The 26,863-nt window shown below is 39.7% G+C and overlaps 1 protein-coding gene and 1 pseudogene across 2 annotated transcripts; one reads left to right on the top strand and one right to left on the bottom strand.

The window, feature by feature from the left end:
- Window positions 1-26,863, bottom strand: NFU1 (NFU1 iron-sulfur cluster scaffold). Of its 2 annotated transcripts, XM_049785100.1 has the most exons (8): window positions 26,792-26,863; window positions 23,454-23,554; window positions 13,671-13,806; window positions 10,923-10,989; window positions 10,443-10,557; window positions 7,423-7,483; window positions 5,263-5,437; window positions 1-350 (listed from the first exon to the last, which is right to left on the bottom strand). In XM_049785100.1, the coding sequence occupies exons 1-8, from the start codon at window positions 26,851-26,853 to the stop codon at window positions 306-308; spliced, it is 762 nt and encodes a 253-aa protein (XP_049641057.1). In that variant the 5' UTR covers window positions 26,854-26,863; the 3' UTR covers window positions 1-305. The 2 variants fall into 2 exon arrangements, with proteins under 2 accessions (XP_049641057.1, XP_049641058.1); XM_049785101.1 differs by lacking the exons at window positions 13,671-13,806; window positions 26,792-26,863 and having other exon boundaries at window positions 23,454-23,463.
- On the top strand, window positions 17,941-18,844 carry LOC126024558 (SAP domain-containing ribonucleoprotein-like; annotated as a pseudogene).

The following is a 26,863-nucleotide window of genomic DNA, read 5'->3' as shown; positions in this document are numbered from 1 at the left end:
TATTATTATATATAAAGAACATAGATGGGAGAGAGTCTATTTTAAACTGCTTCACACATTATGCAAAGAAGAACCCATGAGAAATGAAGAACAAACATAAAAATATCTCTGGATAATATCCACGTGCACAGATGATTCAGGTTGTTATAAATAACTCATAGGAGGTAAAGCAAACATGCAATTTTTATACATCAGCCTGAAGTAAAGTGCATATTTTATTAATCCTCACGTTCTTTACAGACTAATAATAAAAGTTGGTATATATTATCAAGTCCAATGCTGAGCTCAAGGAAAGTCAAATGATTTTAAGATGAATTTGCTTCTTTTTCAGTTGATTCATCATCCATAACCTAAAGCACCCAATAAAGAACAAAAAGAATTTAAAATAAAGAGATTAACTCTGACTTTCCTTATTTTAACATTATTTGCTTATGTGATATATTCTCTAATACTGCAACACATATCAAGCCAATAAAAATAAATGTCAGCAGTTCTCAAAATATAAAGTTTATATCATACTTGATATCTTTTTTTTTTTTTTGGATTTTGGGTCACACCCAGCAGCACTAAGGGGTTACTCCTGGCTCTATGCTCAGAAATCGCTCCTGGCAGGCTCGGGGACCATATGGGCTGCCAGGATTCGAACCACTGTCCTTGTGCATGCAAGGCAAATGCCTTACCTCCATGATATCTCTCCGGCCCCACTTGGTATCTATCTTAACAGTGTAAAAAAACTGATAAAAATACTGGGACCAGGGCTGGAAAGATAGCATGGAGGTAAAACGTTTGCCTTTCATGCAGAAGGATGGTGGTTCAAATCCCAGCATCCCATAAGGTCCCCCCGTGCCTGCCAGGGGCTATTTCTGAGCATAGAGTCAGGAGTAACCTCTGAGTGCTGCCGGTGTGACCCAAAAAAACAACAACAACAAAAAATACTGGGACCGGAGAGACATCATGGAGGTAGGGCGTTTGCCTTGCATGCAGGACGGTGGTTTGAATCCCAGCATCCCATATGGTCCCCCGAGGTTGCCTGGAGTGATTTCTGTGCGTAGAGCCAGGAGTAACCTCTGAGTGCTGCTGGGTGTGACCCCAAAACCAAAATAAATAAATAAATAAAAATAAAAAAACTGATCTCTCTCTCTCTTTTTATTATTTTGGGAGTGACACAGACACAGACAGGCTACCATTTGAGCCACATTCTTTGCAAAGCATTTAGGGTTTTGTTTGTAGCTTTTTTTTTTTTTAGTTTTTGGGCCACCCCTGGCAGTGGTCAGGGGCTACTCCTGGCTCTGCATTCAGGAATCACTTCTGGCAAGCTCTTGGGACTTTATGGGATGCTGGGGACTGAACCCAGGTTGGCTGTGTGCAAGGCAAACACTCTACCCACTGTATTATTGCTCCAGTCCCATAGTTCTTTTGATATGTCACAAAAGAAGCTTCTAAGAGCAGAGTTAGCTAGACAGAAAAAAAGACAGTAAGTTCAATAATCTGAATCCATAAATAAACAGAATCTGTAATTTTATCTTCTCAAATAAAAACTAATTTTAATAATTAGAAAAATATGAAGACTTTTACCCCAATAAGTTAAAAAAAATACTCTCAAGAGGAAATAGCTCAAAGGACTGGAGTGCATGCTTTGCCACATGGTGGATGCCTAGGTTCAGTTACAGATGGTCCCTGAGTACTGTCAGTTATAAAACCCTTTCCCTAAAAAAAGAATACTTAAGAAAGAGCAATTATGGGGCTGGAGAGATAGCATGGAGGTAGGCATTTGCCTTGCATACAGAAGGATGGTGGTTTGAATCCCAGCATCCCATATGGTCCTCTGAGTCTGACTGGAGCGATTTCTGAGCGTAGAGCCAGTAGTAACCCCTGAGTGCTGCCGGGTATGACCCAAAAAACAAAAAAAACAAAAAACAAAAAAAAAAAAAAACAAAGGAAGATTAATTATGTTTCTCCATCATATCTGCTACAGTGAAATATCAACTCAAATTTGCAATCTGACTGCACAAATTTGCATCAGCTCTTCTACCCCAAAATGGAAAAATGGCTCAATGGGTTGACCCATTGAGTCCCAGGTTCTATCTCTATTACCACATGTTTTTGAGCACTTGGAGGAGAGTACTAATGAGTAGGCCCCTAAAACAAAATTTAAAAAAATAATACTCTGAGTAAGTGGATAAAAATGTCAATTCAGGGGCTGGAGAGATAGCACAGTGACAGGGCATTTATCTTGTACATGGCTGACCCGGATGGACCCGGGTTCTATCCCCGGCATTCCATATGGTCCCCCAAGCCCTCACAAAAATACTAATGAACTAATCATAACTCTTGTGTTCAGGGGACAACATGGGATACTAGAGATCGAATTCAGGTTCAGCTGCATGCAAAGCAAGGGTCCTACCAGCTGTACTATCTCTCTGGCCCCTAATCCTAATTTTTAAAGGGGATATTTACTTTTTTATTTTATTTTATTTTTGGTTTTTGGGTCACACCGGCAGCACTGAGGGGTTACTACAGGCTTTATGCTCAGAAATCGCTCCTGACAGGCTCAGGGGACCATATGGGATGCCGGGATTCAAACCACCGTCCTTCTGCATGCAAAGCAAATGCCCTACCTCCATACTATCTCTCCAGCTCTACTTTTTATGAAATTGTCACTTAATATCCAATCTTGGCAACATCTAATCTAAATTTTGTCAATTCATAATTTAGGAAGACTATCCTCAAATTTGGAAAAATATTTTTTAATTTATTTATTTAGGTTTTTGGACCACACCCGGTGGGTTCAGGGGTTACTCCTGGTTCTGTACTCAGAAATCGCTCCTGGTAGGTTCAGGAGACCATGTGGGGTGCCAGGGAATGCCAGGGAATGCCAGGGTCTGTCTCGGGTCGGACTTGCAAGGTAGGTGGCCCTACAGCTGTATACTCGGGCCTCTGGACAAATATTTCTAAATATTATGCAATACAATACTATTTATTATATGCAAACTATTGCAAACAATACTATAAAACAAGACCAAGTACACACAAAGATTAAGTACTAAGAATCATAAAGCTAAAAGAGAAACACCCAAATTATTTTGGTCAAAGTATAAGTCTTAGTTCCAAACAAGGGACAAAGATCTCAAAGAGAAGATAATATATTGTACCAAAAGGATACATTTTAATACTATCCAGATAGAAATGAGTGATTTTTCAAAGGACCTATGAGATGTCATCCTTAAAGGCAAATAATCACCTGTTTTTATTTTATTTTTTTCAATTTTCTAATTTTAATGTATTCTTTGCTCCATACTACTCAGTTAAGAGTCACTACAGTTGGGGCTGGAGAGACTACAACTAGTAGGGTACCTGCCTTGTATGTGGCCAACCTGGGTATGATCAATATATGGTTCCCTAAACCCCACCAGAAATAATCCCTGAGGACATAGCCAGGAGGAAACCCTTGTCTCCCCTTTCAACCCTCCCCTCAAAACAAATAAATCACTGCAATTAGAGTAATTATTATAGAAAAAGTGCCGTGCTATATCTGTTGCAGAATATAGCAAGGAATCTTGAGGCAGAAAAATGTTGACAACAATTCAGTACTCTGCTGTATAAAAAGTGATTTCTCATGAATTGCTTATCTGCATGGGAGGGGCCAGAGAGATAGTATAGCAGGTAGGATGCTTGCCTTACATGCAGCCAACCCAAGTTTGATCCCCAGCATCCCATATGGTCCCCTAAGCACCACCAGGAGTAATTCCTGAGTGCAGAGGCAGGAGTAAGCTCATTATGTCCCCAAAACAAATAAAAACAAAACATACAAAAATAGAGCATGGGAATAGGGCCAAGAAATGTGGCTCCAAGGTAGAATACATACATAGATTACAGGGGGGAGGGACTGGACTCACTTCTCAGCATCACATGACCCCTATCCCCTAACATTGCTAGGGTATAAGTCAGGCAGCCCTATATACCAGCATGCAGGAATGGCCACTCAAAATAAAATAAAGTAAAATAAATTAAGAGTAAGTAGGGCCCGGAGAGATAGCACAGCGGCGTTTGCCTTGCAAGCAGCCGATCCAGGACCAAAGGTGGTTGGTTCAAATCCCGGTGTCCCATATGGTCCCCCGTGCCTGCCAGGAGCTATATCTGAGCAGACAGCCAGGAGTAACCCCTGAGCACCGCCGGGTGTGGCCCAAAAACTAAAAAAAAAAAAAAAAAAAAAAAAGAGTAAGTAATAATGATATAGGAGAGCTCTTTCATTATAAACCTAACTGGTCTATAAAAGTGCACAAAATCTTGGCTTTCATAAATTTTCTACAACAGCAATAATATTCTTTTTTTTTTTTTTTTTTTTGGTTTTTGGGCCACACCCGGCGGTGCTCAGGCGTTACTCCTGGCTGTCTGCTCAGAAATAGCTCCTGGCAGGCATGGGGAACCATATGGGATACCGGGATTCGAACCAACCACCTTTGGTCCTGGATCGGCTACTTGCAAGGCAAACGCCGTTGTGCTATCTCTCCGGGCCCACAATATTCTTAATTTCACTTGCATGAAAATGTACAAAGTGGGGAGAACTTGGTATACTGTGTTTATGAAGATTAAATGATTAAAAAAAAAAGATTAAATGAGTAGATACTTGTATAAATGTCTCACAGGTTTTATTTCACTGTTTTTGTTTTGTTTTGTTTTTGTTTTTGGGTCACACCTGGCAGCACTCAGGGATTTCTCCTGGCTCTATGCTCAGAAATCGAGGTTTGATCCCCCAACGTCCCATATGGTCCCCCAAGCCAGGAGAGATTTCTGAGTGAATAGCCAGGAGTAACTCCTGAGCATCACTGGCTATGGCCAAAACAACAACAACAAAAATTTACTTACTGTAAGAGAAGAGAAAGAAAGAAATACATGTTTGGTTTTCTTGGGTTTTTTTTTTTTGGGGGGGGGGTCACACCGTAGGTCACACTCAGCACCGCTCAGGGGCTACTCCCAGCTCTATTCTCAGAAATCACCCCCGGCAGGCTTGGGGGACCATATGCTGGGATTCTAACAACCGTCCTTCTGCATGCAAGCAAACACCTTACCTCCATGCTATCTCTCCAGCCCCAGAAATACATGTTTGAGAGAGAAAACATAGCCTTCTCCAAAAGAAGCCTCAAATATGTAATAACTTTATAATTATTATATAATAATTTATTTATCGTTATAAAATAATATAATTTATAATAATTTAGTTATTTTAATATTAAATCAAACTGTCATATAATTATGATATACCTGTTGTACGCCTTCTACTTCCGGAATATAAAACTGCAGCATGTTCTGAATGCCATTTTTCAGAGTGATGATTGAACTAGGACAGCTGGTACATGAACCCTGGAGTTTCAGTTGTACAATACCATCTTCAAAGCCTTTGAAGATGACATCTCCTCCATCTTCCTGCACAGTTGGTCTGCAGTGATATGGATATTTGTGATGGACTTAACAATTTTATTGAAACTGTTTAATACAGCTTATATTCCATATTGGTAAAATTGGAAGTTAGAGCTCTTTTTACAATAGTGAAAGTATTTTAATTTTATTTATGTTGAGATAAAGTTCTAAAATTTACTCATACAAATATTTTTTCTCTTATTATTCATTTTGGTTTGGGGACCATTCCTGGCAGTGTTCATACTTCTGGCTCTATGCTCAGGGATCACTCTTAAGCCATCTGAGGCATCTCTCTTCAGTCCTTCATATATATATATATATATATATATATATATATATATATATATATATATATATATATATATATATATATATATATATATATATTTGGTTTTTGGGCCACATCCAGCGATGCTTAGGTGTTACTCCTGGCTATCTGCTCAGAAATAGCTCCTGGCAGGTCAGGGGACCATATGGGATGCCAGGATTTGAACCAATCACCTTAGGTCCTGGGCCGCCTGCTTGTAAGGCAAACGCCACTGTGCTATCTCTCCGGCCCTGTGTCCTTCATATTTTTAAATCACAGTGATTACCAGTGATATCTATTCATTTACTTGTTTGGCTGCGCTTAAAGAAGATAGACACATACTGGTATTCTTCCAGGCAAACTTTGCAATGAAAAGTTTCACTACATTATTGGGGCCAGAAATTGTACAGCAGGTAGAGTGCCTGCCTTGCACAGTAGCAGACCCAGGTTCAATCTGCAGCATCCCACCCCCAGCATCCTATATGGTCTGCCAAGAGTGATCCCTGAGTGCAGAGCCAGAAGTAGCCCTAGCATAGCGGCCGGGTGTAGCCACAAAACAACAAAAAAGTTTCACTTTGAACTATAGTGTCAATGTAGAGAAATACATAAATCACATATATAATCAATTCTATAAATTTCACCAAGTGCAGATATTTGTTCTGGACTAAGAACTAAACACTAGCATTCCATGAGTCTCTCCAATGCTTTCTTCTATTTATTCCTGTCAATCATCAGTTCCCATTATTCTGATTTCTGTAATCATGGGTAATTTTTAATTAATTTTTAAACTTTTTTTGGGGGGGGGGAGGTCATACGCGGCAGCACTCAGGGGTTGCTCCTGGCTCTATGCTCAGAAATCGCTCCCGGCAGGCTCGAGGGACCATATGGGATGCCGGGATTCGAACCACTGTCCTTCTTCATGCAAGGCAAATGCCCTACCTCCATAGTATCTCTCCACCCCTTAATTTTTATAATAACTTATAACAAACTTTTGAGAAACAGTATGAGTTGTGGGTTTGCTCAAAGAAGTGGATGGAGCATGTGTTTCACATACTTGTGGTCCAAGTTCAATCTCTAGTGCCACACGGTTCTTCAAGAATACCGTCAGAAGTAGATATTAATAACAGCCAAGCTGGTCCCCCACAATGCACATGAACAAACCCAGAGTATTTATTCTTGATTCTTGTTTCTTTTGTTTTGGGGTCACAAAGCATTTTAAAATACTGAACAGAGCAGAGATAACTGAATAGGATGAGCACAAACTGTCAAGTAAGAGGCCCAGCTTTGTTCGCCTATTACCACAGGAATAACAAGCACAGTAGTGAATGTCCCCCTGAAAAAAGTCCCAAAACAAAAAAAATATATTAAATGACTGTAGGGAATGTTAAATTCCAACTAGACATGGTTAACTCTTAAGGGTTAATTTATCCTTTTTGTTTTGGGGCTATATCCAGCTTGCTCAGGCGTATTCCTGGCTCTGCTCTCAGGAATTTCTCCTGGTGGTGCTGGTGAACCATGTCGGATGCTTGGGATTGAACTTGTGTCAGCTGCATGCAACAAAAGCATATAATACATAACCCATTTGTACTAGCTCACCAGCCCCAACTTACCTTATTTTGGAATGTCACTGTAATTTCACAAACAATCAAAAGTTTACTTCTATTGACTCTTTATTTTTAGAAAGGATTAATACATACCGTATTCTAGTATCTAATAATTCCTTAATCATTGCTACAACTTCATCATCCTCTTCAGATGCTAGAAAAAAATTGTAAATAAAATATATCAATAGTAGAAATAGTGTAAGCCATGCAGGCACAATAAAAGATAATGATATTAAAAATGTTTAATAACCCAGAAAATTAGACAAAGAAGATATTAACTAAAATCTCAAAAATATATACAACACAGGGCCAGACATAGTACAGGGGTTAAAGCCCTTGTCTTGACAGTGGCTGATTCTATTTGATCCCCAGCACCAGGAATGACCCTTGAGTAGAGGGTAGGAAAAAGTCCTAAATACACTCAGTGTATGACCCCAAAATCAAAAAAAAAAAAAAAAATCATTTTGACTGGTATGATGGGGGCTCTGGGCAGGACAGCTAGCCATAGGACCCCTGGGCTGACCACTTAGTCCAGGCGAGCATGATTTCCCCCACACCAGGCGGGTCTTCAGGGCCACGCCTGGTTAATCGGGCCCTGGGGGGAGGGGGGGAGAAATTCCTCCCTAGGCATCCAGAAACTACAGAACCGCTCGAGGGCTCACGCCCCCGCGCGTACTTCATGTACTTCATGTATTCAGAATATTCCTTATTCTTATGTTATGTTTTCCGTATACAGAATGTTTATTTTGTATTCTCCCCTTTCCCATACCCGTACAAAGCTCTTTTTTACTCCTTAACTCTCTAACCCCCTCTCAAACATCACTAACCTAGTTACTCTTTTTAACTTCAGTAGTGTACAATCCTAATCACAGTCCAAAGCTGTGCATTGTGTGTGACAACCCCAAACTTTTTTAAGATACATAAAATGGACACGTATTTCTTTAGAATATTTTGTGTTTTTTCTCTGACAGATATAATTCTTACTAAATGTTGTCTTATACAGTGATGATTCTAACCACTTTTTATCTTCTCTTTTTGAGCTGTTTAACAAGGAATTTTGGTGGAAGAGTCCCCCAGTTTAATGCTTATGATTGAACCATGTCATGGGAATCATTGTAATTGTTCTTATGGCCCCCATATGCGCCAATAACAGCATGTGGCATTGCTTCTTATTTGCATAGGCACATTAAAATGGGAAAATAGTATAAATACAAATAAGATCCTATCTAATAGAGATTGGAACACACAAATCTTGTAGTGCAAATGGACCTTACACCCTGAACATTGACATAACGACCTGGCACAGACCTCAGAAGAAAGGACATATTCCATTCTCCCCTGAACCAGGAAAGCCATCCACGAAACATCCAGGCTGGTCTATAACATCACCTGGAAGCAATCCTCTACCAAGGAAGACCTACACTGCTCAGACTTCGACCTGCTCAAAAGAGACTTCCCTTAACACTGAGAAGACTTAACAACAACAATGACCTGCTTACAGGACAGGGCTCCCTGCATTGCCCTTTGATTGTGAGGTGAAAGGAGAGGATGCTCCACATCCTGACTTCAATGTAAGATATGCAGATTCCAGGATCTTTAATACAGAAACATGATACCAACAACAGAGACTGTGTGAAAAATAAAAGTGTGTTGGCACTACAGACAATGTCTTGGATTGGACGATCTAGCTTGCCTGGAGCCTAGACTTGGTCTTGTGCCAGGAAACTTCAGGGGTCTGGTCTCTTTGTACTTAGGCCAACGTTATTTCTTTCCATGTCCCTCATATTTTGGTGGGCCTATGCAAACAACAATTGCCACTCTAACACCATTTTTACTGTGCTCCTTTGACTCTAATCCTTAAAAAGAACTCACTTAAAATTTGAGGTTAACTTAAGCTAATATGCATGTATATGGAAATGTAAGAAAATACTATGCCTGTAATGTTTAAGGAGTTACGTAAGTTTTATGGCTTTAGATTGCCATGTGTACTGTTAAGAAATATTATAATGTGTTACAATCTGGGGACTTGAGGGACAAAGTAATTGTACATGGATTCTGTCTTATTTATCTTAATGTTCTTTGGCTGAAATTTCAAAGTTAAGATATCAGCAAGGGGACTTCTGAGAATTATGTTATGGGTGATTGTCCTTCCACTGTAACTTTACCTTGTCCTCTTTCTTTGCACCCTTGTTCTCATAATTAAAAATAAAAATTAAAAAAAAAAAATCAAAAAAAAAACCCAGAAGGGGCTGGAGTTTTCAACCCAGAGATCCATCTACCAACTTGGCATCCTATTCAATTCTATGGCTTTTAAGAGACAATCACACTAAAGATACTGAGAGGAAGGTTAATAGGTGATGATCCTATTATTTTCTATATGCTTGACAACCTATTTTTATAGTAAATTTTAGTTTTCTATAATAGTTTATATCTTGATTTACCCCAATTGCTGGGTAAAAATAATACCTATGAAGTTTGGTCCTCTGATCAGTGCCAAGGCCAAATACGGATTACTTTGTTTTACTGTGTCCCACACTACAGTGCTTTGTGAATAGCACTTATCTGTACAAGCTGAAAGAGTACAATGTGAACTCCTGCATCAAGCAAGTCTACAAGTGCCAGTTTGCCAGAATGTTCTGACATTTCTACCACAGTTAATTAGGTAGTTAGTGTCATCACACATTTAATAGCATACAGAATATACAAATACAACTTTCATATGTATCAGGAAACCAAGAAATTCATATAATTTGCTTGACTGCAATAATCATTTTATTGTGGTCTAGTAATATCCAAGATGTGGATATCCAATATCTTTAGCAATAGCTAAGATTTTTATCATAATTGATAAAAATTATGTATTTCAAGACTTCTAAAATCAAGACTATATGAAGAAAATAAAAAGAGGGGCCAGAGAGATAGCATGGAGGTAAGGTTGTTTGCCTTGCATGCAGAAGGACGATGGTTCGAATCCCATATGGTCTCCGGAGCTTGCCAGGAGAAACCCCCTGAGCACCGCAGGGTATGACCCAAAAACCAAAAAAAAAAAAAAAGTAAAAAGATAGTTAAAAAAAAGATAATTAAAGATTAAATAAATATTAATTACTTAATACCTGCATCTCCTGAAGATGTTTCCTCAGTTACCAAGGGTAATCCAGATGCAAAAAAGTCCATGATTGTTGCATAAATATCTGGTTTCAGTAAGTTCCAGTCTAGTTCTTCACTTTCCTGTAAATATTGGAAGGAAAATGCTGCATTTTCTACCCAACAAAAACAAACAAAAAGTATTTTTTATCCTTCTACTCTGTATATTTTGCACTGTTCCATATTTTGCTTTTACTAGACATCTAGAATCATTTCGAAAAACATGCATCAATACCAATCATTCAAGAACTTGGCTACTTTCAGAAGGTACAAATGTTCATTTCAGCTTGAAAATTCTATTAAATAAATCACATTGAGAACTACTGAGAAGCAAACTTAATTGAGGTTCTTTGTAACTGTGTATGGGAAATACATAAAAGTAAAATTTGGAACCCAGGATTCAGAATTAGAAGTATTTCATGTCTTATTTTAAATAATCTTATGAATACCTTTGTGACAGTGATGAAATCTGGTCCAAAGAAAACACTTTTTACTCCTTCAATCCTAAATAACTGCCTGTAAGTAAGAAATGAGATAATAAAATACCTTATTATAGAAAAGTGTGACCATAAACAAAAGTAAAGAAGAAAAGAAGTCATTTTCCCATGTTTATCTCTAGTTCCAACAGTTATTGCATACTAAGCACTGCACTACAGACCCAATGAACAAGACAGACTGACTTTCTTTTTTGTTTCTTTGTTTGTTTTGGGGTTGGTTTTTTTTTTTTTTTTGGATTTTTCTTTTTGGGTCACACCCCAAAGCACTCAGGGGTTACTCCTGGCTCTATGCTCAGAAATCGCTCCTAGTGGGTTCGGGGGAACATATGGGATGCCGGGATTTGAACCACCGACCTTCTGCATGCAAGGCAAATGCCTTACCTCCATGCTATCTCTCCGGCCCCGAAGCTGACTTTCATTTAGCTCAGTGGTTTTTATACCAGTGGACTGGTGAAACTAGATATATTTCACAGATCATTACTACTGTTGTAAAAAAAAAAAAAAAAGCACTGTTGTAGAAAAAAATTTTTTCTGTCAAAAAACTCGTTTTGTTTAGTTGAAGATGAATTCTGTGAAAACAGGAAATGGTTTACTTTCAAATGACTAACTTGACTAAATTACTTTTAAATAACTACCGTATTTTTCATACTATAAGAAGCACTTATCCTCCCATAACCCCCAAAAGATGGGGAAAATATCTGTGTGCCTTATGGAGCGAATGCCGCCTGTAGCTGAAGCCTTAGTGCAGGGGAGGAGAGCAGATAAAACCACTTGACATCCGCAATGTTATGCCCCCTTTATTGCGCAGACATACCACATAATAAGAGCAATCAGGTTAATGCACTTTCACCATTACATATAGAGTTTTGGGGGCCGGGGAGATATCATGGAGGTAAGGCATTTGCCTTTCATGCAGAAGATCATTGGTTCGAGTCCCGGCATCCCATATGGTCCCCCGAGCCTGCCAGGAGCGAACCCCCCCCCCCACTCAAAAAAAAAAAAGCACATATAGAGTTTTCGTTTAAGACTATTGATTGCTGCTGCGACTTTATTTTATATTAATGAGAAAAAATATTTTAAAATGTTTTTTTTATATTCTGATATTTAAAAAAAGTTAGGTAAATGTATTTAACCAGCTGTGAACTGGTGTACTGTAAATATACTTCAGCCTTGCAGGCTGGTTGTTCCCAGCTGCCATCTCCTGATGTCTCATGTTGCACCGTTTGCTTTAGAATATTTTTTTCTTGTTTTCCTCATCCAAAAACTATGTGTCTTATGGTCAGGCACATCTTACAGTGGTAAAAAAACAGTAACTTGACTAAATTGTGTAAACTTTTAAGTTTAGAGGAGAAGGAAACTGGCTCAGAAACCTTGGGAATGGTCAAGATGAAACTGTATAGTTAAACTCTCTTGCTTATTATAACTGCTACAACAAGGGGCTAGAGCAGAGCTCAACTAATCAAGCATGTGTGAGACCCTAAATTTAATCCCCAGCAGGACTAAGCATAGACACTAGATGTTCTAAGTACTCCTAGGGATGATGTATATTTCTGGAAAAAGAAAAACAAAACAAAAAAACAAACAAACAAAAAAAACCCTGCCACTGGTAGGAGATTTTGCAACTGAACACCTGACCATATTAATATCCAACTAGTTAAGTGAATTTCTTTTTGTTTTACATTTTTATTATAAAATATATGAACTCAGTTCATTGAGGTAAACAAACTACACATATAAAGTAAAAATGCCGACTACAGAAATAATTACTAATAACAGAAAGATTACAAAAAAGCATACCTAAACACAACCTAAATACATACATATGAATATTCCCTAGACTATTAAATTTTTGGGGTTTTTTTGTTTTTGAAGGAATGCACATTAGGCCACACACACCAGTACTGAGAGGTTGTTCGTGGCTGTGTGGTCTAGAATGACCCCAGGTGGTGCTAAAGAAAGTAGGAAGCAGAATCTGAGCCAGCCACATGCTACTCAAGTGTTCTACCTCTTGTACTCTCTTTCTGGCCTCTAAAGTAGTGTTTTCAAAGCCACAAATAAATTCTAAAATAATTTATAATGTAACCAGGCCTTTCTCTACTAAAACAAAATAGAATATAAGTAAAGAATAAAGAAAGCATTAATATGGATCCTGAGCGATAACACAGTGGTTAGGGCATTTGCCTTCCACATGGCTGACCCAGGCTCGATCCCCAATATCGCATATGTTTCCTAAGCCTCCAGGAATAACCCAAGTGCACCAGATGGCCCAAATATATTATACATTATAAAGGTAAAAACTGTCCCATAAAACATATGTGTAATACTTGCATATATGTTTATTGGGTGGTAATATAAGAAATTTTGCTGTGGCTTATATTAAGCAATATCAAAAGCAAATGTCCTAAGGTATATTCTCAGAAGTGGCACATTTAGATCAAAAGAAATGTGTTTTTATTAATTACAAATTTTAAAACGATGTGCCAGAGATCTCTCAAATACAACATGTTTTAGAAGTTTCCTAATATTGGCTTTCATTTTTTTTCTCTCTTAAAAAAGATAAAGTATTTCTTATATTGAAAACAAAACAAAACTAAGCCCAGGAGTCATAAAAAATGTAAGATCTAACTATGGCTACCTTAATCCTAAAGTCAATTATTTATTTTTCTTGGTAAAAGCAAATGATAAATATTAGCAATATACCTAGCCAGAGGGGAGCGAAATGATGCAGCTGGGGTGGGGAAATCCATGGTCCTTGTCTCAAGAACTGGTTTTCCAGGAATAAACTTCAAGCTGTTGGGATTTGGGGTGTCTTGTGTTTGAATAAACATGCATCTCACTAAAAGAGAAAAAAAATAAAGTTATTCCAGAAAAAAATAGTACTTGGAAGTTTATAAGCTATGAAGTATGCATTTTTGGAGAACCAAAATCTGAAAAATTTGAATAAAAGAAAAATAAGGCATGACTGTCCAAGTAAAGTAAAGCACTCAGGGGTAATTCTTGGCTCTATGCTCAGAAATCACTCCTGGCAGGCTCCGGGGACCATATGGGATGACGGGATTCAAACCACCAACTTTCTGCATGCAAGGCAAATGCCTTACCTCCATGTTATCTCTCCAGCCCCTAAAGTAAAATAATTTTACTTTAAAGTAAAGAATTTTTAAAGCAAGCAATTTATCAGAATATCTAAATTATGTTGAATGGTGTATTGGCATACATTAAAGAGAAATATTTTAAGTAATGACAGTAAAAATCACTGATAGTCATAAATTATCATTGTGATATTAATATAGTAAAATGTCATCTTTCCAAAGAGGTAACATTCTTTAAAGAAAATTAATAATGATAATGTTTATTATCTGCTTAATTATTATAATCCAAGTACCAGTGAAGTGCTTTAAATGTGCTAGCCTTTAACCAGCCTATGAAGATACTATTATTCCTAATTTATAAACAAAGAACTTGGCCTAGAAAGCTACTGAATAAGGGCCTATTAACAAACATTAAAAAATAATGTGACTGACCAAAAAATATTTTTCCTATTTTAGAGAAGTATACAGAAATGCATCGACAGCTGCACATGTATAACTAAAATAACTAAAATCGGAGTACCACAAGTCCTAGAACATTATTTCACTGTAATTTTGTTGAGAAAAAAAATTATATTCAAAATGAGGGTCCTCTGAAGCTATAGCCAGCCACAAAAAGCCTATAGAAGCTTGTAAGTTTATTCACTCCTCCCACCTTGCATTCTTGGGCCATTCCGAGAAAATAAAATGTCAGTTTGTACTGTAAAGTGGTCAAGGCCTCCCTGTTATGAAGGCCATTCTGTTTTTCAGCCCAAATGGTATCAGACCTGATAAGGGGTGGGAGGACAGGAGTTAGGACGTCTTTGAGACATCACTGTGTAAGGGATTGACGCAAGGAATGAAAATGAAATTGAACCAATCATATATACTGTGGAAGTTAAACTGTTTGTGTTAGCCAATGAAATGCTTAGCCTGCTAAAGCCTGTTAACCCTATATAAACTGCTGTTAGTTAAAAAAAAATGAGGATCCTGTCTGTATGAAGTCACACCTACTCCCCACATGCATAAGTCTCCTCCAAGGATTCTGGTTCCCACCCACACCCAAAACATGCTTTCAGGAGCATCATAATTGGCCCAGGCTGTGAGCGAGGGTGTGTATGTTCTCTACAAGGGATGGGCTTCCTGTCCAGGCCTTGGGTTCTGAACCACTAAGATAGAAGAGGCTGAGTTGGAAATGAATGAGTGAACACAAATTGTTTAATATTAGAATTGAGGAGAGGGGGATCGGAAAGATAGCACAGTGGTAGGGTGTTTGCCTTAGATGCAGAAGGACGGTGGTTCAAATCCCGGCATCCCATATGGTCCCCCGAGCCTGCTAGGAGCGATTTCTGAGTGTAGAGCCAAGAGTAACCCCTGAGCACTGACAGGTGTGACCCAAAAAACAAAAAACAACAACAACAACAAAAAAGAATTGGGGGAGGGTGTTATTTAGTAATTTGCTGATGCTTTTACCAGTAAAAATACTGATGAAATATTTTTATCAATTAGGATACGGTGAAACTGGTTTCATCTTTTTTATAGATTATTTCATTTAAAGTCAGTTTCCAAGATCCTACTGATAAAGTGAACTGTAATTAGCATACACTGTTATATGGTGCTGAGTATTCTATATGAATTACATTATTTAATCCTTACATTCTTCCAAGGAGACACTGTTTTTAATATCATAAAGGAAAAACTAAAGTTCAAAGTTAAGTGAGGGAGCCAGAAAGATAGTACAAAGGGAAAGGTGTTTGCCTTGCACATGGCCAAATTGGGTTTGATCCAACCACCCCTATCTGATCCCCTGAGCAATGCCAGGAGTAAAAACCCCCGAGCACTGCCAGGTATGGCCCAAAATTTAAGAGAAAAAGAAAATTCAAGTGATAAGAGTCAAGATTCAGATTCAAGCACAATCAGTTTTTCAGAGCTGACTTGCTTAACCACCACAGATTGAGTAAATGTCAAAAGGCAATAATTTTACAGATTACATTTGCAAAGCATAGCATGAAAGTGTTTTTCTTTTTCTTTTTTAAATTCCTGTTGTTAGTTGTGGAGTCACTCCCAGTGGTATTATATGGTCACTGGAGCTAATCCTACCAGTGTTTTCAGGACCACAAAGTGCTGGGGACCAAACCCAGGAACTCACACCTGCTGAGTATGTACCCTACCACTAAGCCACATCCTAAACCCTGGAAGTACTCCCCCTCCCCTTGGCCGGTAGAGATTTGGGCCATACCTGGAAGTGTTCAGGAGCTACTCCTAGTTCTGAGCTTGGAAGTGATCCTTGGCAGTGCTTGGGACAACATCCGCTATGCCTGGAATTAAACCAGGGTCATAGCATTTAAGGTCAGCATCTGAACTTCTGCACCATAGCTTCACCCAAGATGCTTTCCTTAAAAATTAGTAAGAATTTGTCATTTGACAATTGAGCCTTGTTAGTTTTTTTTGGTGTTTTTTTTTTTTTTGCACCTCACCAAGTAATTTCAAGTAACATGTTGAGTGATTTCCTTGGTGAAGTGGAAACTAAACTCCCAGATATTTTACTGAAATTCTTGTCCTAGTAACTTTAGATTTGATTCCGGCACTTCATGGCCCCAATAACCAAGTTCATTTTTTTTTGGTTTTTGGGTCACACCCAGCAGTGCTCAGGGGTTACTCCTGACTCTACACTCAGAAATCGCCCGGGCAGGCTCGGGGGACCATATGGGATGCCAAGATTTGAACCACCGTCCTTCTGCATGCAAGGCAAATGCCCTACCTCCATGCTATCTCTCCGGCACCTAACCAAGTTCTTGATTAGAAATATTTTTACCTACACCCAAAGAATTCTTTTTAAAATCTGTATTGCAGGGGCCGGAGCTATAGCACAGTTGTAAGGCATTTGCCTTGCATGTAGCCAACACAGGATAGACCCTGGCTTGAATCTCAGTATCCTATATGGTCCCCAGAGCCTGCCAGGAGTGACTTTTGAGCACAGAACCAGGAGTAACCCCTGAGTGCCACCGGGTGTGACCCAAAAAACAAACAAAAAATCTGTATCACCAATTTTTTAAAAAAAAAAAAGGACCATCACTACTTTTAGTAAATGAGGTTCTCTTGAGCCCAGTTAAACCAACTATTTCTATGACCTAACAAAATCCCTGTACACGTTTTACATTCTATCAGTATCTGAAGAATTAAATGTGGCCTTTTCCTTCTCAATCCATTTGAATAAAACTATACACGCATAAAGAAAACTTTTCAGGGGCCAGAGAGATAGCATGGAGGTAAGGATTTGCCTTGCATACAGAAGGTCGATGGTTCGAATCCCAGCAACCCATATGGTCCCCGAGCCTGCCAAGAGCGATTTCTGAGCATAGAGACAGGAGTAACCCCTTGAGTGCTGCCGGGTGTAAACCAAAAACCAAAAAAAACAAAACAAAACAAAACAAAACAAACAAAAAAAACAACTTTTCAGAAATACTTAAAAGTAGGGGCTGGAGAGATGGTATAGTAGGGTGCTGACATAGAGCCAGGAAAAGCACTGAGAACAGCTAGGTATAGCCCTCAAACAAAGAAAAATACTTGAAGGCATAAGTGTTATTAATTAATTAATTAATAAAGCAGCAGTTACCATGTCTGCACCCGGCCAGCTCCACAGAACTCACTCTGTTCTTGAAAGAGATATAAATCAAGCCGTGAAAAATCATGGGTACGGGGCCAGAGAGATAGCATGGAGATAGGGTGTTTGCCTTGCATGCAGAAGGATGGTGGTTCAAATCGCAGCATCCCATGTGGTCCCCCGAGCCTGCCAGGAGCGGTTTCTGAGAGTAGGGCCAGGAGTAGCTCTTGAGCACTGACAGGTGTGACCCAAAAAAAAAAAAAAAAAAAAGAAAAAAGAAAGAAAGAAAAATCATGGGTACATGGCCATGTATCTGAAAACTGGCAATCTTGAGAGGGTGTGCCAAGTCCCTACCCTGCCAAAGTCACTCCTGCTGCTCCCATCAACCTTAATCACTGCTTTGTCTACGGCCCTGCTTCACCACTCCTCTAGGTTTCTCTGCAAAGACATCTATCTGACCAAAATCTGGGTCTGGGGTAACAAGATAGTGATGGAAATGGTGGAGCTCCATAAATTAAAGAGGTTACTTCTGGCTCTTCATTAAGGAATTACTCCTGGTGGTGCTTTGGGGGTCATATGAAATGGTAAAAATCAAACACTGGTTGGCCACCTGCAAAGCTTGCTGAGCTGAAGTAGGAATGTTCTGCTCGTGGGCTGGAGACCAAAGGAATGAAACAAGATTTTATTAACAGTCTCTAGGCATATCTTGAGAAGCATGCTAAAGAGGAGGCAAATGAAGAAGATGTACTGGGAGATGAAACAGAGGAAGAAGAACCAAAGCCTTAAAACTCCCAGTTAAAAAGGAAGACCTCTGAAAAATGAGCTGAAGTGGCAGCAGAGAAGAAAGTGGTGAAAATTACATCTGAAATAACACAGACTGAGAGAATGCAGAAGAGAGCTGAACGATTTAATGTACCTGTGAGTTTAGAAGGTACGAAAGCTGCCCAAGCAGCTAGACTTGGGATTTCTACAGTTTCATCTAAAGGACTATCATCTGACTCCAAACCTCTGGTTAACCTGGATAAGCTAAAGGAACAAGCACCAAGATTTGGTTTGAATGTTTCTTTAATCTCCAGAAAGTCTGAAGATGATGAGAAGCTGAAAAAGAGGAAGGAGCAGTTTAGGACTGTCACAGTTCTGCTGGAACCACAGAAGATAGAGAGGCAAAGAAGAAACAAAGAGCAGAGTGCTTTGGAATTGGCTAATGAAAAGCTTTTGCTTTATATTCTCCAGTGTTTTCCTCTCTGATTCTTCTTGGTCATGTGCCTAGGTCCTGCCTCATAGTGCGGGAATGTGTACCCCAGGTACATCTGTGAACTTAGGCAGCAATTTAACTTACTGCTGTTTCAACTTTCAGTTTGTTATTATTTTTAGAAAAAAAATTATTTTGCTTGTTAATAAAAAAAACCTGGTATTTGATATCAACATTTGGGTTGATATCACCAGGACTTTTTTTAGAGTTAGTGTCGGTACCCCATGCCCTCGCCTTCTTGTACTTCCAGACGACCTGACATCAGAAAATATGCCCCACAACAACTGTAGAAACTGTATTAGAATTACTGGATAGACTAAAAGGAACCTTTCTCACTATAGTTAAGGCCATCTACCACAAGTCAATGGCAAATATTATTCTCAATGGAGAAAAACTAAAAGCCTTCCCTCTAAATTCTGGTACAAGACAAGGCTGTCCTCTCTCACCATTCCTATTCAACATAGTACTGGAAGTACTTGCTATAGCGATTAGGCAAGAAAAAGATAGCAAGGGAATCCAGAAAGGAAAGGAAAAAGTCAAGCTCTCCCTGTTTGCAGATGATATGATACTCTACTTAGAAAACCCTAAAGACTCTACCAAAAAGCTTCTAGAAATAATAGATTCATATAGCAAAGTGGCAGGCTACAAAATTAACACACAAAAATCAATGGCCTTTTTATACACTAATAATGATAGGGAAGAAATGGACATTAAGAGAACAATCCCATTCACATTAGCGCCACACAAACTCAAATATCTTGGAGTCAACCTGACTAAAGATGTGAAGGATCTATACAAAGAAAACTATAAAACACTGCTCCAAGAAATAAGAGAGGACACACGGAAATGGAAACACATACCCTGCTCACGGATTGGCAGGATCAACATCATTAAAATGGCAATACTTCCAAAAGAATTGTACAAATTTAACGTGATTCCTCTAAAGATACCCATCACATTCTTCAGAGAAGTGGATCAAATACTTCTGAAATTCATTTGGAACAATAAACACCCTCAAATAGCTAAAGCACTCCTTGGGAAAAGGAATATGGGAGGCATTACTTTCCTCAATTTTAAGCTGTATTACAAAGCAATACTTATAAAAACAGCATGGTATTGGAATAAAGATAGACCCTCAGATCAGTGGAATAGGCTTAAGTACTCAGAGAATGTTCCTCAGACATATAACCACCTAGTTTTTGATAAAGGAGCAAGAAATCCTAAATGGAGCAAAGAAAGCCTATTCAACAAGTAGTGTTGGCACAACTGGTTAGCCACTTGCAAAAAAGCGAACTCAGACCCCCAGCTAACACCATGTACGAAGGTAAAATCCAAATGGATTAAAGACTTTGATATCAGATCTGAAACTATAAGGTATATAGATCAACATGTAGGTAAAACACTCTATGACATTGAGACTAAAGGCATCTTTGAGGAGGAAACAGCACTCTCCAAACAAGTGGAAGAAGAGATAAACAGATGGGACTATATTAAGCTGAGAAGCTTCTGCATCTCAAAGGAGATAGTGCCCAGAATACAAAAGCCACCCACTGAGTGGGAGAAATTATTCACCCAATACTCATCAGATAAAGAACTAATATCCAAAATATACAAGGTACTGACAGAACTATACAAGAAAAAAAATCTAACCCCATCAAAAAATGGAGAGAAGAAATGAACAGACACTTTGTAAAAGAAGAAATGCAAATGGCCAAAAGGCACATGAAAAGATGCTCAACATCACTAATCGGCAGGGAGATGCAAATCAAAACTACTATGAGGTACCACCTCATGCCACTGAGATTGGCACACATCACGAAGAAGGAAAACAAGGAGTGCTGGCAGGGATGTGGAGAGAAAGGAACTCTTTTTTCACTGCTGGTAGGAATGCCGTCTAGTCCAACCTTTATGGAAAGTGATATGATGGAGATTCCTCCACAAACTGGAAATTGAGCTCCCATACGATCCAGCTATACCATTCCTAGGAATATACCCAAGGAACACAAAAATGCAATACAAAAATCCCTTCCTCACACCTACTATATTCATTGCAGCTCTATTTACAAAAGCCAGACTCTGGAAACAACCAAGATGCCCTTCAACAGATGAGTGGCTAAAGAAACTGTGGTACATATACACAATGGAATACTATGCAGCCGTCCAGAGAGATGAAGTCATGAAATTTTCCTATACATGAATGTACATGGAATCTATTATGCTGAGTGAAGTAAGTCAGAGGGAGAGAGAAAAACACAGAATGGTTTCATTCTTCTATGGGTTTTAAGAAAAATGAAAGACATTTTTTACAGTATTTCAGAGACAAGAGAGATGAGGGCTCGTAGGTACAGCTCATGACATGAAGCTCACCACATAGAGTGATGAGTGCAGTTAGAGAAATAACTACACTGAAAACTATCATAACAATGTGAATAAATGAGGGAAGTAGAAAGCCTGTCTTGAGTACAGGTGTGAGTGGGGTGGGGAGGAGGGAGATCTGGGAAATTGGTGGTGGGAATGTTGCACTGGTGAAGGGGGTGTTCTTTTCATGACTGTAATCATAGAACTATAATCATATTTGTAATCACGGTGTTTAAATAAAGATAATTAAAAAAAAAGAATTCCTGGACAATGAGGCCCTGAATATCGCTGTGACTTATTTCATTTAATACTGTCATCCCAAAAGGAATATAACAATTAGATGTCAACATGAAGCTGAAGTCACTTAATGTTCAGAAACAAATAAAATAACAGAACAGTGAGCTAGCAACAAGAGCTTACTAACCTGACAATGACTTAACCACCCCAATTTTTCAAAAATTTGCTTATTACTGTTCCTTTATTTTTTTGTTTTTGGATCACACCCGGCAGCGCTCAGGGGCTACTCCTGGCTCTACACTCAGAAATCGCCCCCGGCAGGCTCAAGGGGTCCATATGGGATGCTGGGATTTGAACCACCATCCTTCTGCACGCCTTACCTCCATGCTATCCCTCCGGCCCTGTTGCAAGTCAGCTCCTGAAGAGGTTTACTGATGAAGGGATGGAGGATGAGGTCTTTCCCCTCCAGCTCGGAGCACGCATCTGCAACCCTGTCCAGCCGATGGTTCTGAGGTGAAACGGTGGCGGGTAAACAGCTCGCAGACAGTCAGGCTTGTGGAAATATTAGCTTTATTTGGTGGACAAGACTGAAGTCCAAAGTCTCAGCCTCAGTTCCAGCAAAAAGCCCCTCACCTTCCACAGACCCTTGTTTTTATCCCCCAGAATCAGGTACCACCCAATGGTGGGATCAGATACCACCCAATGGTGGAAGCAGAATCAGGTACCACCCTAGGGTGGGGGCAGAATGTCAAGTCACACTCTAGGGTAGGGCACAACCACTGATCAGGGTAGGGTCAGTAACATAATAATCCCATAAAATGTTTACATACACAACATGGCCCTACTGTTCCTTTCTTCCTTTTTTCTTTCTATTTTTTTACTGAAAATATTTTATTGTCATTTATTAGCAAACAAGAGAATACTTAAATAATACTAGGTACTAGGTTTAGAATACCTCATTCTATTTCTAAAACTGATCTTTTTTTTTGACATTTATTTTAAATTTTTTATTTTTAATTATGAGACTAATGATGCAAAAAAAGAGGACAAGATAAAGTTACAGTGGAAGGACAATCACCCATAAACAGAGTTCTCAGAAGAAATCCCCTTGCTGATGCCTAAATTTGGAACTTACAGTCAAAGAATATTATTTTTCTTTCTATTCTTTTTTAAATAATTCACCTCTCACTTACCAGGAAACAAATGTATTATACTCAACTATGTCAACTATGTGATATATACTCTTTTTTTTTTTTTTGGTTTTTGGATCACACCCAGCAGCGCTCAGGGTTTACTCCTGGCTCTATGTTCAGAAATCAGTCCTGACAGGCACAGGGTACCATATGGGATGCTGGGATTCGAACCACCATCCTTCTGCATGAAAGGCAAACACTTTACCTCCACGTTATCTCTCTGGCCCCACAATATATACTCTTTAAATAAATTTTATTTTTATTATTATTTTTTGTTTGTTTGGTTTTGGTTTTTTGGGTCACACTCGACAGGGCAGCGCTCAAGGGTTACTCCTGGCTCTATGCTCAGAAATCGCTCCAGCAGGCTTGGGGAACCATATAGAATGCCAGGATTTGAACCACCATCCTTCTGCGTCTAAGGCAAAAGCCCTACCGCTGTGCAATCTCTCTGGCCTAGCCCCTTATTTTTATTTTTTTGAACTTTCTCCAACGTTCTTATGAAGGACATGTACAAGTCACAATACTCAGAATGACCAACGAGACTGTTTGCTGCTGCAGTCCTTAAATAATGACAATAATAAAAAAAAGAACAAGATGGAAGTAATTATTCATCAAAAATAATTTCAGCTAAGTGTGATGGTTTAAGAAGAAAAGTTGTTTTTATAGGCATCTGAATAGAAATTCATCTTTCATAACACATACAATTTCATGTTAAATATTTTCATAAGCTCGTAAAATAATTTTCTCTAAAATTAAAAGAAAAAGAAATGCTACCTGTGTGGCGTATGGCTTCAGGTCGTGGGAAAAGTGGCCTTTGTACAAACTGATGCAGAGACTGTTTCCTAATGGTGTTTAGATTCATCATATGACAGAATCTACATTAAAAAAGAAACAGAAAGGACACTAAATGATAACATTTTAAGCTCATGTCTCAGATGTAAAATATATAATAATAACTTTCTTTTTTTTGTTTGTTTTTGGGTCACACACAGCAGCGCTCAGGGGTTACTCCTGGCTCCATACTCAGAAATTGCTCCTTGCAGGCTCAGGGGATCGTATGGGGTACCGGGATTCGAACTACCGTCCTTCCCATGCAAGGCAAACGCCTTACCTCCATGCTATCTCTCCAGCCCCATAATACCTTTCAAACTTTCATTTTCCATCCACAGAGCTGCTTCTACTTCCTTAAGGCCAACAATATATACAAACCATTAGACTGTGCTTGTGGTCAAACCTAGTAGTGCTACTTCTGGCCCGGTGCTCAGGAGAGTGTCCTGCCCATTGCAGGGTGGTATCTAATATGTGAAGCAGGAATTCAAACCAGAGTAAACAGGATGTAAAGTAAACACCATAACCCCTTAATCTCGTCTGCCCAGCAAACAATTAATTAAAAAAAAAAAAACTGTGTTCAGGTAGAAATTAAAGCCTAATGACGAAGGGTACAGAGAACAGTACAATGTAATAAATTTACATTAGTTATTAATAATCTTGGGGTCGGAGCAGTAGTACTAGAGGTAAGGGTTCTGCTTTGCAAGCACTAGCCTAGGACGGACCACAGTTCGATCCCCCAGCATCCCATATGGTAACCCCAAGCCAGGAACGATTTCTGAGCATACAGCCAAGAGTAACACCTGAGCTTCAACAGGTATGGCCCAAAAACAAAACAAAACGAAACAAAAATAATAACATAGATTCTAAGATTTCCATCAAGGAAACAAAGCACTACAACTTTACCCACCCTAAAAAAAATAATGTTCAGGGGCTGGAGAGATAGCATGGAGGTAATGTGTTTGCCTTGCATGCAGAAGGACGGTGGTTCGAATTCCAGCATCCCATATGGTCCCCCAAGCCTGCCGGGGGCGATTTCTGAGCACAGAGCTAGGAGTAGCCTGAGCGCTGCCAGGTGTAACGCAAAAACCAAAAACAAACAAACAATAATAATAATAATAATAATAATAATAATGTTCTTTTTAAACTAGGCAAGAGTCATAAGGTTCAAAATTCAAAAGAAAAAATAAATACAATGGAAAAACTCCCCATTTTCTGTCTTACCAGTAACTGTTTCCTTGAGAAAAGATAATCTCCATTATTTGTTTTGACTATTACCAGAATATATCAAAACTTTGAACAGTTTACCTAGTCTCCAAAGTACTAAATACATCAACAATATATGGAAACTTTTCGATTGGAAATTGGGCGAAGGCTTAATCTAGGCCACTCCCAGCTATAGACTCAGTCATGGTGAAGCCCTCCACTCCCTTCCAGCCCCAATGTTCTCAAACCCCAGGGTCAACCTAGTAGCTGGGCCTGGCAGCCACAATGTCACCCACAGCCCCAGGAGATAATGGGATCAAGGATGTGCATTCACAGGGCACCCCCTCCACCCCACCTCAACCTTTACTCCAAAGGTGCTCCAAGCCCCAGGATCACACTCTGGCCTCAATAGCTTAGCCCCTTAAGCTCTCTCTCCAGAAGATCCTTGATTAGAAATATATTCCTCCAGTATTGGACTCCCCACCACCTCTTTTGTCCCCTAGTATCTCTCCTCAGCACTTAGCCAAGACTGCTTTGCTGGGCCCTAGTTTTGAACTGTCATACCTGCTCCCTGAACTTGGGGCTGAGGAGTCTTTGGAGTGTCCCCCAGGTCCCAAGAGCTGCTCAGTAGCAATTTACCCACAATCAATACATAAAAAAAGGACAAGACATATGCCCTATGTCCCTTCCACGGATCCAATCAAAAGTGCATAGCAAAAGAGAAAAACCGAAAATCAGAAACAAAAATACAACGAAGAAATGTGCTCAACTAACCCATGTAAAGTGCCTAAAACAAGGCCAAGCTATGCAGTCATTCAATAAATGCTGGTTACCAGCGTTATGTAATAAGTGCCTCTTCGTTATCATTGTGATTGAATGTTGTTTATGGTTTGCTTGATACATGGAAAGTGCTTAGCTACAGTCTGAAAACATTTTTATCTGTAGCTCAACTGCCGAAATTTTGTCTACCCAGGAATGCACACGGACTGGGGTTAATTCCAATGAAAAGGATGCAGGATCCTTTCAAATTATACTCTGGGAGAGGGCTCTTTAGGCTGGGCTGTGGACCACAATAGGGCAGACCCAGGATCCAGCCTCTTAGCACCTCACAGTGTGGCTCAAACACCAACAAAAGCCATTCTGGCAGAGATGCACTAACCTTCTAGAATAACCTTTATAATAGTAAAGATGAATTAAATTATTCAAGGAAGAGATGGAAAAATAGTACAGCAGGTAGGGCAGATGCCTTGCACATGGCTGATCCAGATTCGATCCCTACCACCCCTTGTGATCCTCAGTCAAGAGAGATTCCTCCTGGTGGAATCACTCAGAGGGAGTAACAACTGAGCACCGGTGGGTGTGGCCAAAAAATTAACATCCCCCCCCAAAAATAGTGTAAAAGATTATTCAAAGAAGACTACTCAACTCAAGACATTAAAGGGAGACATAACAAAACAAAGTCCTCTGTAATTATAATCTATTGTAGAACTATCTTTACATTTCATGTGCATCATTGGCATGAAGAGATCTAACGGTTCATGCCCTTTTCTCCCCTAGTTGCATAAACGATGTGGGAGTAGCACAAAAAAGTCCTCTGCAATTATAATCTATTGAGAAACTATATCTTTACATTTCAGGTGCATCGTTAGCATGAAGAGATCTAATGGTTCATGCCCTTGTCTCCCCAGGTTGCAGAAGATGTGTGGGGGTAGCACTACCCTCCAGTCTCAGGGCCCAAGCAGCTGAACTTGAGGGACACTTGTCACTTGGGGTCCATACTGAAATGGGGTGTGTGTGTCTTGGGTGGCTGAAATCTCAGGATGGGGAGCCTCAGAGCAGTTCCATCCACAGGGTGCTGGGACCCCAAGTGTCACTGCCCCCGCCTGGATAGGGAGCTACCTGGCCTAGTTGCCCACCTGGGGGCTACCACCCCACCTACGACGCCAGGGCCAGCTCGAGCTCCATCGGAGGAGCACTCGGGCTCTCCACTCGAGTTGAGCAGGATCGGCGAGGCGGCCACCACCTTGCAGGCTAAGCCCACTGGCACCCCACTTTGGAGCTCCAGCGTCGACACCTACCGCCTGCGCAGCCCCCGGGCCGCGGCCGCAGCTCCCCAGCCCAGCCGGGACACCGCCGCCATGTTGGTCAGA

Source organism: Suncus etruscus, chromosome 12 (assembly GCF_024139225.1).
Source record: "Suncus etruscus isolate mSunEtr1 chromosome 12, mSunEtr1.pri.cur, whole genome shotgun sequence".
NCBI classification, from domain to species: Eukaryota; Metazoa; Chordata; class Mammalia; order Eulipotyphla; family Soricidae; genus Suncus; species Suncus etruscus.
Note: the sequence above shows the minus strand (reverse complement) of the source record. Positions and strands in the feature narration are given on the sequence as shown.